Here is a 12,668-nt window from a genome sequence, read left to right on the forward strand (position 1 = left end):
GTGCGCGGACCAACAACACTACTTGCAAGAATTCTCCAACTCTAGTCACATGAGCGGATGTGCGCACACACAGTGGAATACAGATAGGAACTACACATCTTGAAGAACCTCCAGTTATTACAAGATAAGTAACTTCCTCTTCCACTACACACTAAATTTATCTTTGCAATTTGGAAGAGGATATGAAATGAAATTTTAATTTTTTAAATGTTTTTTACATGTAGGTTCACTCTAGTACAAAAAGAGAAACAAAACTACACCCCACCATTATCTCAACTGCTTTTTTCAAGTTAAAATCTTCAGCTTTTCTATAAACACCAATATATTGCTTATTTAGGATCTGTAGAAGAACCAAATGTAATTATATTTTTAAGCTACTTTAGGTTTTATTAAAAATGTAACACAAGTGATTTCCTGTTTATTTTATAGGAACTCATAAAGGATGGGCTGCAGTGCAAATGCGTTTGCTTCATGAGTTAGTGTATGCTTCAAGAAGAATGGGAAACCCTGCTCTTTCTGTCCGACACTTGTCCTTCCTTCTCCAAACCATGTTGGATTTTCTCTCTGATCAAGGTAGGATTTTTTATAGGTAAATTACTTTTTTCTGTATGATAGTGAAGATGTGATGTGCTATTAATGCGTTAAAATGTACTTAAATTAATAAGTTCTAGAAGTGTCATCTTAAAGGGGATTGAGTGAACTTTGTCCCAGGCGCACAGAAGAAAGACGAGGTGCAGTGGATGTGGTGTTAATTAGGCCGTATCTTTGTATGCTTAACATATCTGGGAATACTCAGCAATCAATTGTACAGTACAGGTCATCATTTCTTCCTTAATTGTTTTCACCTACTTGGGAGGGCTGCTGTGAGCCTTTCCTACCCTGGTCTCAGTCCATTATTGAGACCTTGCTCCTCTTTCCTTATATTAGGGTTCAGGGTGAGCTAAAAAAGGGGTGTGATCATCCCACTGTACCAGGTGATAGGAGATTCAATCCCCTTTTCCTAGCTTCCTTATGGGATGCCTTCAGCTCAAGCCATTTCCAACTCCTGTTAATCAGGAAATGGTGTCCCTATTTTATCAATTACCTGTACTGGACACAGGGAGGGATCAGGAATTAGTTTTGCTTCATTCCCTCAACCCCATTTGAGTTCCTGGATAGTTAATAGTTCCCTTCCTAATGTCAGCTAAAACTATATCTACTTTCTGGTTGAAGAGATGTATCCTGTTGTCCCTGGATAACTCTGGTACCAGGTTTTATTTTATTTTTTATTTTGTGTGTAATCCACCAAATTCACCAATCCTCTGAATTTCGGATGTTTCACACATCTTCTGGCCTTGTCAACCCATGGAGGCCTGGCAGCAACCCAGCATTCCCTCTACTACAGCATTTCACAGTTGCTCCCAGGAAAAGGTCCACCTAGATCTGATTTAAATCTCTACGCCCTTATGATTAAATAAACCCAATAACAAAATCTAAATAGTTTTTACTCCGGATATACTATAATAATTTCTAGTGGCTGCTTTCTGGCTGCCAGAGTATAAAAAGGGCATCAGCTGGTCCTAGAACATGCACCTTTTGCCATGCCAACTCAAATTCACCTAGTCACTAAGAACCAGCTGTGAATCTCTGGGAAACTGGCTGCTTGGATGTTTTGGCTCAATGCCGGCAGGCTCAAACATTGACTATGACTAAGGCTACGTTTATGTCACGGAGGTCATGGAAGTCATGTAATCTGATTTTCAGAGACCTCTGTGACATTCTTTGCTTCAGCCCCAGGGACTTCTGAACTCTGGAGCAAGCAGCCACTGGGGCCCTGGCAGGGTCCCAGCTACGGGTGACAGTCTCCTGAGGGGGCCCTCCTTAGGGTTCCAGTGTCAAGACGACAGCCTTGTGAGAGGGTGGGGAGGGGGACATCTAGGGCAAGTGGCTCAGGGTGTCCTGTTTTCTCTTTAAGAAATATGGTCACCCTGCAGTTCCCAGCTGCCTTGAGTGGAGGGTGGGGGGCCCCTGCAGGTTCCAGCTGCGGCAGGCAGAGGGGGATCTCCCAGCTACCACGGTGGTGGGGGAAACCGTGAAGCTGCAGCAGCAAAAGTCACAGACAAGTCACTGCTTCCATGAAATTTTGTTTATTGCCTGTGATGTGTCAATGACTTTTACTAAAAATATGCATGACAAAATCTTAGCCTTAACTGTGACCTGGTATTTTGTTCCCCGTAGAGCACCCCTCTGTTCAAGGTGACTCAGGTCTGCCTCACTACTGAGATCCAGCAATGAGCTTCCAAGGGGAACTGGCCACCCTACCTGTTGGCCAGATGCACAATATTTTGCTTGCACAGTCAGTCACCAATTCCTGTGACCGGTTCACGTGATCCTGAAGGAAGGGATAAACATAGAGTTGAGCACATACCTCTGAATTATCCTCCCTAACAAGGGCTTCCTTGTATGTATTTGGATGCCACCACTGATAAGAATGACTGTTGGGCTTGTATTCTAAGCTGTTCTGTGGATGTAACAAATGCAGTCTTGAATTAATGGGATGCCATTTCACCAGGGGAGTCCAAACAATACATGCTCTTTGACATTGCCATGAACTGGAGTTTCCTTTCATGAAGTAACTCCCTCCCCTGTGAAGAAAGTGGCACCTACACTAAGCAAGTCTGTACTACTTTGACTGGGCAAATCCTAGCCTCCGCCATGCTTTTGTAGTATTATGACTCACCTAGATGTCCCTTATGTGATTTTTTTTTTTTGAGAGTCAGGGTGTCAATATGTTAGATCTCTCTTGCAGATCCCTCAATTCCAAAGCCTCATCTAAATCCTTTCTTGCTGAACCCTTATTAGCCCTGCTAGAGAACTAAATTCTTCCACATCCCCAATATATAGAATGTTCACAGTGCTAGTTGCTTTGCATTAAGACAAAATTGTCAATTAAGAACCAACCTTCCAGAGATCTAGAAGCACCAGAATGGCCTCCGCACTGGCACTAACTCTCAAATTCTGCTGATCCCATATTCTGAGTGACTTGAAGTGGCCATTATCAACATGGACCGCTGCCTGAATTGCCACTCTCATGCCTGACTTAATTCTTGCAAGTAGTCACTGCCACTAGGATGGGAAAAATCTCTTGTAGGGTTTATGTTCCCATCCCTTTCCTGATTCAGTAAGCATCCCTTGACAATGTTCAGCTGGACTCTGGTATCTCATGCTCCCCTTCAAGAAAATACTGTTGCACTGACTAAGGAATTGCCCAAGCCAATGAAAAACCTCCATCTCTTAATTTTCCATCAGTATATATTGTCTGGTTTTGATTAGGGAGGCAGCTGACTGTCAAGTGTAAAATACCCATTCCAAGGCCACCACCTGGGTTATGAAATTGAAGGTGTCCACGCTTTGTAGTTCATGAAAAGTAATCTTCCTGGATGCCCTGGTCCTCCTAGCAAATGTATGCAATCCTACCAGTTTATTAACAGTGAATAGAGATACCTGCCTGTATCTAAGTAAGGGCTACACTCTCAGCTCTCTAGTGGAGAAATTGTAGGTAGCCTTCCGGCCCTGCTGACTTGTTGGAAGCACTCATACTAGCTGCCACACTGGATTGCCCCACAATCGCACATTCTCTCTCTCTCTCTCTCTCTCTCTCTGCTGTAGGAAGAGAGCCTAGCCAGCCACCCTGCCCCTACAGGAATCACTCTGCTGATTAGTGATTGATGAGAGACTTCCTTTTGGTTGCCTGGTATATAAATATAATTCTCCCCCACTCACCAGTGTTCATGGTGGATCAGTGCACCCACTTGGTCTCTTTTCTCCCTCATATCCCAAGTGCAGTAGGGCCCCTTAAAGGAGCCCCTTTCCCTTTATTTTGGGACAGCCAAGCAAAGACCCACCATATTCAGTTATGGTGAGCACATTTGAGGGGGAAAAACAAGAACAAGTAATTTTGTTTTCTTCTAAAATAAAATATTTTTTTAATAGAGAGTAAGGAATACAGGTGAAGAACAATAGTTAATTGCAAACTCTCAAATTAACTCAACATATTAGAAGGATAAAATTGCACAAGCAAAAGATAACTGAAATTAACATAATAAACAAGCTGCTGTACCGGTTTCTTAGCTTCTGTTTTGTATTCTATGCTTCATGTGTAACATTACAATGAAATATCTTAAAACATTTTCCATATGCAAATAGGATTGACTGCCTACAGTGTTTTCTTTGTACAAATTATGCATACACACAAACATAAAGGGATTGATTTATGAGGGAGGATTAAAAAAGTAATTATTTGTGTTCAAACCATTACTAAGGATGTTTTTAGGTGTATGCAAGTCTTAATAATGGGATGTGGTGTTTGAGATGACATGACTGAAACTGAGTAATAGATGCAATTAAGAAAACACATACTCCTAGACTGAATATATTGGGAACACCTGTTGACAAGCACAATCTAATAGTTTGAATAGCCTTCTAAGGCGATGGGTCAGTGATGCCATCATTAAGTTTGACACATCAATCCTTAAGCAGCTGTACATAATAGAATCACAACTCAACAAGGTTTAACTAAGAACTACTTATACTTGCTGGAAGTACTGGAAGTTGGATGCACTTATCTGAATTTCCTCCCTTTTTCTGTCTGTATTTCAAATTACATTTCAGTGGAGTTTGTTTGCTGGGTTGGTCCCAGGATATTAGAGATGCAAGATGGGTGAGGAAGTATCTTTTATTGGATAAACTTTTGTTGATGAAAGAGACAAACTTTCAAGCTACCCAGAGCTGCTCTTTTTAGGCTTGTCTCTTTCATCAACAAAAGTTGGTCCAGTAAAAGGTTGGTCTCACCCACCTTGTCTCTGATGGAGTTGGTACATTTGTCATTAAACAGTAGTTAGAACATCAGTGATTGCCAGTGTTGTCAGCACGTTTGTCAGTTGTAGAATTAATCGGATTTAACATTGGTAGGATTTTTTGGAGGGGAAAATATAAACAAGGCCCAAGAGGAAAACAAAAGGTGACAACTACTCTTACTCTCCTCTTCCCAGGTATTTGGTTTTTTGATGAAAAAAATCTTTGATATAAATTCATTTATTACCTTAAGTAACAACACAGGACCCCATGATGAAAGTTGTTTTTTTTAATAACACACCTATTTTCAAAGGCAAGTTCTTTGCTCCCCATAAATTAAATTGTGGGTTTTTTTTCTTTTTTGATATTGTTGCTTCTGTGTTGGAGATATAGGAGAATGGGAACGGAACGAAATAATTACACATCAAGAATTGTTTTAAGAATGACTCTCTTTGGCAGCTCTCCAGCAAAGAGAGCAGCTCCTTTGCTCCAAATGGAGTCACTCTGTTTAGTGGTTTGAAAAAGTCATATAGAAAGGATAGCAAATAAAGACACTGTTTATATGCCCAACAGACAAATTTTCTCTTGAACTCTTAGGTAAATCTTGATATGCTGTTTGAATGATACATTTATTTAAACACAGTAAAGAAATATAGCCTAGTCCGCTTATATATGCAATTAAAAAAACAAATAACATCTGTAAATCATTTTTTTTTTCATGTCACCTTTCTTCCTTTGACAAGTAATTGTATATGGACTGAATAGAGCAGTTAAGTCCCAGCATGTCTACCAACAGTGATTTCTCTTTGGTTCATTTTGTCTTTATAGCAAATTACTTTATATCTGAAGCACCAAACAGAGGGGAAAAAATGAACATAAGGGCAGTTGAGAAGCACAAAACCCAGAAAAGTTCATAATAAAATATTTTTGGGAATATTTTAATTTTTAAACAAAAGGGATTGTCGCATCTATTTATTGCTTCATAATAGTATTTTAGTCCCAGATTTTTAATAGAATTTAGGCATGTAACTTTTGTTGATTTTAATGGGAATTAAGTGGCTAAATACGTTTAAAATTTGGCTCCTAATGTGTCTCTACAAGCAGCTCCTGTCTTAGATCTGACAAACTCACTACCCCTAATACACCACTTTCATGGTGTTTATCCAGGAACGGTAGCATGTGAGGGCTCTACTGAAAACTTGTAACATCTTGCTACTCATAATTGTCAGATGTGTGTATGGGTAATATTTATGGAATAATGTAACTATATAGAAAAGTATGCCTTATGGTCTTCGACTAAGTTTGTCACCAAGGAATCATATACCTTGGTGATGTCCATGGAAAACTGTCAAACATAACTTCAAAAAATTGAAATCACTTTGAGGTAAAAAGGAAGATTGTGATACACATGGGGTCACCCTGTCTGCGAATAAAGACAAAAGACTGATTCAGTATATTACAGAGTGGAGAAAGACACTCTGCATCCATTCACCGAGGAGACATCTTGTTGAGTTGGGGTGTTTCATGAAAGATTGGATCTTGGTTCCTGTCAAGCCATACAGTTCTACAACAGACTGAACTTTGGGGGGAAAACCTACTTTATTAGACAGAAAAAGTAACTATTAGTATAGGGCAGGGGTGGGAAAACTATAGCCTGTGGGCCACATCCGGCCCGCCAGCCGTTTTAAACCGGCCCTCGAGCTCCTGCTGAGGAGTGGGTTCTGGGGCTTGCCCTGCTCTGATGCTCCAGTCGGGGAGCAGGGTTTGGAGTTGCTCTGTGGGGCTCCCGGAAGCAGCAGCTTGTCCCCCTCCAGCTCCTATGCACAGGGGCAGCAGGGGGCTCCAATCTGCATGCTGCCCCCACAGCTCTCATTGGTTAGGAACTACGGCCAATGGGCGCTGCAGAGGCGGCGCCTGCGACGGGGCAGCACACAACAGAACTGCCTGGCTGTGCCTCCGCGTAGGAACCGGAGGGGGGACATGCTGCTGCTGCTGCTTCTGCTTCTGGGAGCTGCTTGAGGCAAGTGTCACCCAGAGCCTGTACCCCTGAGCCACCCCCCAACCCCCTTCCTCAGCCCTGATCCCCCTCCCACCCTCAGAACCCTTTGGTCCCAGCCTGGAGCACCCTCCTGCACCCCAAAACCCTAATCCCCAGCCCAGAGCCTGCACCCCATCTGGAGCCCTCATCCTCAGCCCCACCCCACACCCCCTGCCACAGCCCGGAGCCCCCACCCACATCCCAACCCCAATTTCATGAGCGTTCATGGCCCGCCATACAATTTCTATACCCCAATGTGGTCCTCAGGCCAAAAAGTTTGCCCATTCCTGGTGTAGGGCCTAGTTTATGTGAAATTGATTTGTGTTGTAACTATTTGTTTCCATCACTCTTATTTCTATTGGAATTTCCTAGTCTTTTTCTTAAATAAACTTTTTTTTTTAAATAAGTACTGTGCATTATACAGGAGCAGTGATAGAAGGTAAAAGTGGTAAACTGGAGTACACTGCTCCTTTGGAAGCAGAGGATCTGGGATTTCTGTGAACAGCCAGTGTGGACATCACAGGAGAACCCTTAAAGGGGAATCTGGGACTGGGGTGCACCTCTTCTTAAACTGCAAGACAAAGACAGGGCTGGCATAGCCTGGAGGAGCATGTTTGAGTGGATGAAAGTCTGGTGGTGTTAGGGAGCTAACACCCAGCTGCCACAGGCAAGACACTCCTTTTTGTCGGAGGTGACCATGTAACATAGTGACCCTCGGTTCTGAGTACCACAAGAACGGTGTCACATGCCTTACTTAGGTCTACACTACACGGTGAGGTTGACACAAGACAGCTTATGTCAACCTAGCTGTGGACACTTCCCTTAAATTTTGCTCCCTGACATAAGTGCCTCTCTATGCTGAAAAATCACCTCCCCAATGGTGTAGAGTCACAGTTGGTAAAATTAGGTGAACGCAATGTCAGTGTAGACATTGCATTGCTCATGTTGACTGGTACCGGTGTTCAGTAGCTGTCCCACACTGCTCCATGTTGACAGTGCAACAGTGACAGAACAAGGAGTAATGATCTCAAGTTGTAGTGGTGGAGGTTTAGGTTGGATATTAGGAACAACTTTTTCACTAGGGGGGTGGTGAAGCACTGGAATGGGTTTCCTAGGGAGGTGGTGGAATCTCCATCCTTAGAGGTTTTTAAGGTCAGGCTTGCTAAAGCCTTGGCTGGGATGATTTAGTTGGGGTTTGGTCCTGCTTGAGCAGGGGGTTGGACTAGATGACCTCCTGAGGTCCCTTCCAACCCTGATATTCTATGAATACAAGCATTTTTAATGAGGATGCGCACTGCTGACACAAGGAAACAAGCGCATGCGCGCACACAAGCGATTTAGTAACTGCAGTGGCTGTATGCTGAGTGAGTTAGGTTGAGATTTTGTAGAATAGACATGGCCTTGTTTCTTCCTTCAGTAATAAACATGCATAGTTGTGTGAATTGTGTTTGTTTTTCATCATGGTGTCTCGTGAGGCATGGTAAGAACCTAATGTGACTTAAAATAGTGTCACATCCCTAGATTTGCTTGGGCAGACTAAAGATTTGACCTATAAATTTTGTTTTCCTATATTATAGGTTTTTAGTAATTTTGAGGATAAAATTACCTGTCACTTGATACCTTAAAAACACCCCTTTGTTCCCCACAGGCTGGAGAAGGAAGAGTCATGGTTTGGCCAACCCTGATATTCATTAAGTGTTGTGATTGACCGTGGAAACCCCCACTCTCAAAAGAGGGGTCCCAGCTGCAGCAATTATGCAGTGATGGGAAGGGAAAATAATCCTTTCAGTTTCCTTAGTTATAAAGAATGGGGAAAGAAAAAAAACATGGTTCTGTATAGAAGCAGCATTCTTTTTTTTTTAATTTTCACTTTAAAAAAAGTTGCTAGCTGTTCTTTAATGCTCCATGGTTAATAAGATGAAAGGATGTTTAAAAGCAACAGGCTAATCTTTGTGAACTGTTTTGTTAGTAGTAAAATACTTAGGGTTTTTATACATGATCTTGGTCTAATATGGGCAGGGTAATGATTGAGGATTTCATCATACTCCTTCAAATAAATATTTTAAATTGCTCTGTCTTGGATTTTTTTTTAATTTACTTCATGTTTTTGATTCCAGGGCTTCAGTCTTGTTTCAGAGACACTTTTTTCCTGGTTACATTTATTTTAACAGATAATCCTGAATTGGCCTGGCTGCATAATAAATTCATATACAACAATATTGTAATTCTGCAAAGTACAGGTAGAAATAACTTTGTGGCTCTGACATAAAAAAGTGAAGGAGCTTATTTGTGGGGAAAAATGAGCTAGTTGGGTTTCTCTGCTAATCTCTGTAAAGATTTAAACCTAAAATACTAGGGAGTGAGGATTAAGTGCATACTCCAGTGTGCTATGCTTGGGTTTATGGTGTTTTAAACTAAGTTGTTCAAGTAACTAATGTGTTAATGGTGTTTGGGGGAAAAAAGCTGTGAATGAAAACTTCAGGGACTTGTCATTAATATGCACATTAAATATGGTAAAACTTGTTTTAAAAGAGCAGCACCATGGTTTTTGAAAAGTGAACAAGCCATGTTTGCTTTTATAACAGAGTACATATGCATTAGTTTTGTGAAAAATTTAAATGTCAAATTATTCTTTAACACTGATAAATCTACAATTTGTATGTAATTTAATATTTAAATTTTAAAAGTTGGAGTGCTTGTTAGAGAGCAATCCAAATATCATAAAGCTAGTGTGTATTGTAAGTGGAGTTTTTCATAATGAGGTATGGGTGAGCTATTACTTACAAGTGGGAGCGCAAAGGGTACTCCCTATAGAGTACAAATAAAATTCAAATTCTCAATGAGTTGTCACAGTTTAGGGCAACTGCACCTGTGTTTCTTTGCTTCGTGGCCCAGAAAGGGTACCCACTCTAGGCATTCTGTTCCTCAACCGTCACCTCTCTTTACTGATCAGGGATTTTCTAGGCTGCCTGATTCCCTCCCTACATTGTGAGAACCCCAACAGTCACACTGCATAGGCAAGCCTGCCATGATTTCTCTCCAGAGGCTATAAACTGGATAATTGTGCAGTTATACAGTACCACCCAGCTTTTCCTAAGCAAGCACATTTATTGTTAATGTGAAAGCTTTACAGATGTAGCCTTTATTGAAATTGAATTAATAGTTCTGTCGGGCTCCTTTTTCTGTACTGTTTTAAGATCAACAGGGTGAAGTTGCCCTTAGTGATTTTCTAAAGTTGAGAGGCTGTAGGAACACACAAAGGACAGTAACCACAAACACAGTCACAAGTAAGGAATCTTGTCTGTAGCATAAGCTTTACTAAGCAGATGATTAAAGTTACAATCAGAAACAAATATATAAAACCTAATAGATCATACTGTATTCCTACTCACATACCCAAAGATGATATAGTCTGGTGGATGTATCAACAGGTGATCATTGATAAAGGGGTGATTCCTCCTGTGGTCTTCCCAAAAGGGTCTTCCTACCCAATCTATGCCAGGAAATCCTTTTTATCCTGTTATGACCACACTAACACCTTATTCATAGCATGAGGGTTTCAGCCTTCTTTTCCTTATCTGTACTTCACAGCTGATAAATTCTGGGGTACTCTGCTATTCATAGGTTGTTCTTAGTTTCCTTTATTCTTGTAAACATTTTAGTAACATTTACTTAAACATGTTACCATGGTAACCTGCGGTAAGAACAGAACTTTCCATGATGTTACAATCAGTTGCCTTGTAATCTCTTGTTTTTTCTCCCATTACAACTTCCCTTACTGCTACCTATGTGTAAACCTCATGTAAAAAGTATGTAATTATGTTAAATTTTTCTTTAGTGCAAATACTGTCCAGATTCTGACATTTCTGTTAGAGCTACATTACAAATGCTACCTTCTTAAAAAAAAGTATAATTTAGTTCATTACAACTTTAGATTAAAATTTATTAGACTGCACATTTTCTAATTAGTTTTACAAGTCTGATTTAAATCAATGATTTTTTAAAATGAGATTTAAATCACGATTTGCTGCACCCCATGGCACTTTAAGATGACTTGCTAATCTTCTTAATACCTTAACTTGCATAACATTGGGAATGACTGACGCACATTGCACTGTGAGTTCCAGACTCAGAATCTATCTCCTGTAGGTGCAATTACTGCATGTATGCCCTGTAATTATAACCTGAGATAGTAGTGCCACAATCACTGTGGAGTGGCATATGTTGAGATTTTAATGGTGTACTGGAAAGGGTGACTTGCCCTTGGGCTGGTGAGCCTCGGGGTAAGCTAGTTCTTATTACAAGATGAGCCCTATCTGAGAGGAATCTGAGGCAGCAGGAAACTGAAGAGGGGATTTGATAGACGTAGCTGGGACTGCTGGAAGCAGGAGGCCTGGCAATAAGGACTTGTCTTCACTACCGGGGAGATCGATGTTGCTGCAATTGATGCAGTCAGTGTTTGTTTGATTTAGCGAGTCTAGTGAAGACCCGCTAAATCGACAGCAGAGTGCTCTCTGGTTGATTCTGGTATTCCAGCTCCCTGAGAAGAATAACGACTGGAGAGTGTCTCTCATTGACGCAGCACAGAGAAGATACTGAGGTAAGTTGATGTAAGCCACGTTGACTCCAGCTACATTAGTCACATAGCTGGAGTAGCGTAATTTAGGTAGACTTATCCTGGTAGTGAAGACAAGCCCTAAGCTAGGGAAGCCCAGGAAACGAGACTGCATGGAGTGAGAACTGATACAAGACTTGTTTTGTTTTGGGACTTTCAAAATCTTTTTGACAGCCTCTGATGCTAGGCTAAGCGGTGCTGTAATTGCCACATTGAGTGGTGGGATCACACCGTGATGCACGTCTGGGATGACTAGCAGTGGCTGCAGAATTTTCGCATGAGGAAAGCCACTTTCATGGGACTTTGTGATGAGCTTGCCCCAGCTCTGCAGCGCAAGGACACGAGAATGAGAGCTGCCCTGTTGCTGGAGAAGTGCGTGGTGATTGCACTGTGGAAGCTGGCTACTCCAGACTGCTACCGATCAGTCGCTAACCAGTTTGGAGTGGGAAAGTCGATTGTTGGAGTCGTGTTGATGGAAGTGTGCAGGACCATTAATCGCATCCTGCTCTGAAAGACCCGTGACTCTGGGCAACGTGTGTAACATTGTGGATGGCTTTGCACAAATGGGCTTCCCTAACTGCGGAGGGGTGATAGATGGCATGCACATTCCAATTCTGGCACCAGACCACCTAGCTACTGAGTACATTCATCGCGAGGGGTATTTCTCAATGTTTCTCCAGGTGCTTGTGGATCACTGTGGGCATTGCACAGACATTAACTCAGGCTGGTCCAGAAAGGTGCATGACACACACATCTTTCGGAACACTGGCCTGTTCAAGAAGCTGGAAGCAGGGACTTTCTTCCCAGACCAGAAGATCACCATAGGGGAAGTCGAAATGCCCATTGTCATCCTGGGAGACCCCACTTACCTCTTAATGCTGTGGCTTATGAATCCATACACAGGGCAACTTGACAGCAGCAAGGAGCGGTTCAACAACAGGCTGAGCAAGTGAAGAATGACTGAGTGTGCATTTGGCTGTTTAAAAGCCCGCTGGCGATGCCTGTGCGGGAAGCTGGACCTTGCAGATGACAATATTCCTATGCTTATAACCACGTGCTGTACACTACATAATATTTGTGAAGGCTGAAAACTTCACTCAGGGCTGGGCCGCAGAGGCTCAGCTCCTGGAGGCTGAGTTTGAACAGCCAGAGACCAGGGCTATTAGAGGGGCACAGCATGCG

General features: G+C 41.9%; 1 protein-coding gene across 6 annotated transcripts in view; it reads left to right on the plus strand.

Moving 5' to 3' along the window:
- Window positions 1-12,668, plus strand: part of TRAPPC9 (trafficking protein particle complex subunit 9) — an 819,600-nt gene that overhangs the window by 52,011 nt on the left and 754,921 nt on the right. For all 6 annotated transcript variants that reach the window (XM_045006039.1, XM_045006043.1, XM_045006044.1 and 3 more), the window contains exon 9: window positions 430-573. In XM_045006039.1, the coding sequence (XP_044861974.1) occupies window positions 430-573 (144 nt within the window). The remainder of the gene's footprint in view (window positions 1-429; window positions 574-12,668) is intronic.

Source organism: Mauremys mutica, chromosome 2 (assembly GCF_020497125.1).
Source record: "Mauremys mutica isolate MM-2020 ecotype Southern chromosome 2, ASM2049712v1, whole genome shotgun sequence".
Taxonomy (NCBI): Eukaryota; Metazoa; Chordata; order Testudines; family Geoemydidae; genus Mauremys; species Mauremys mutica.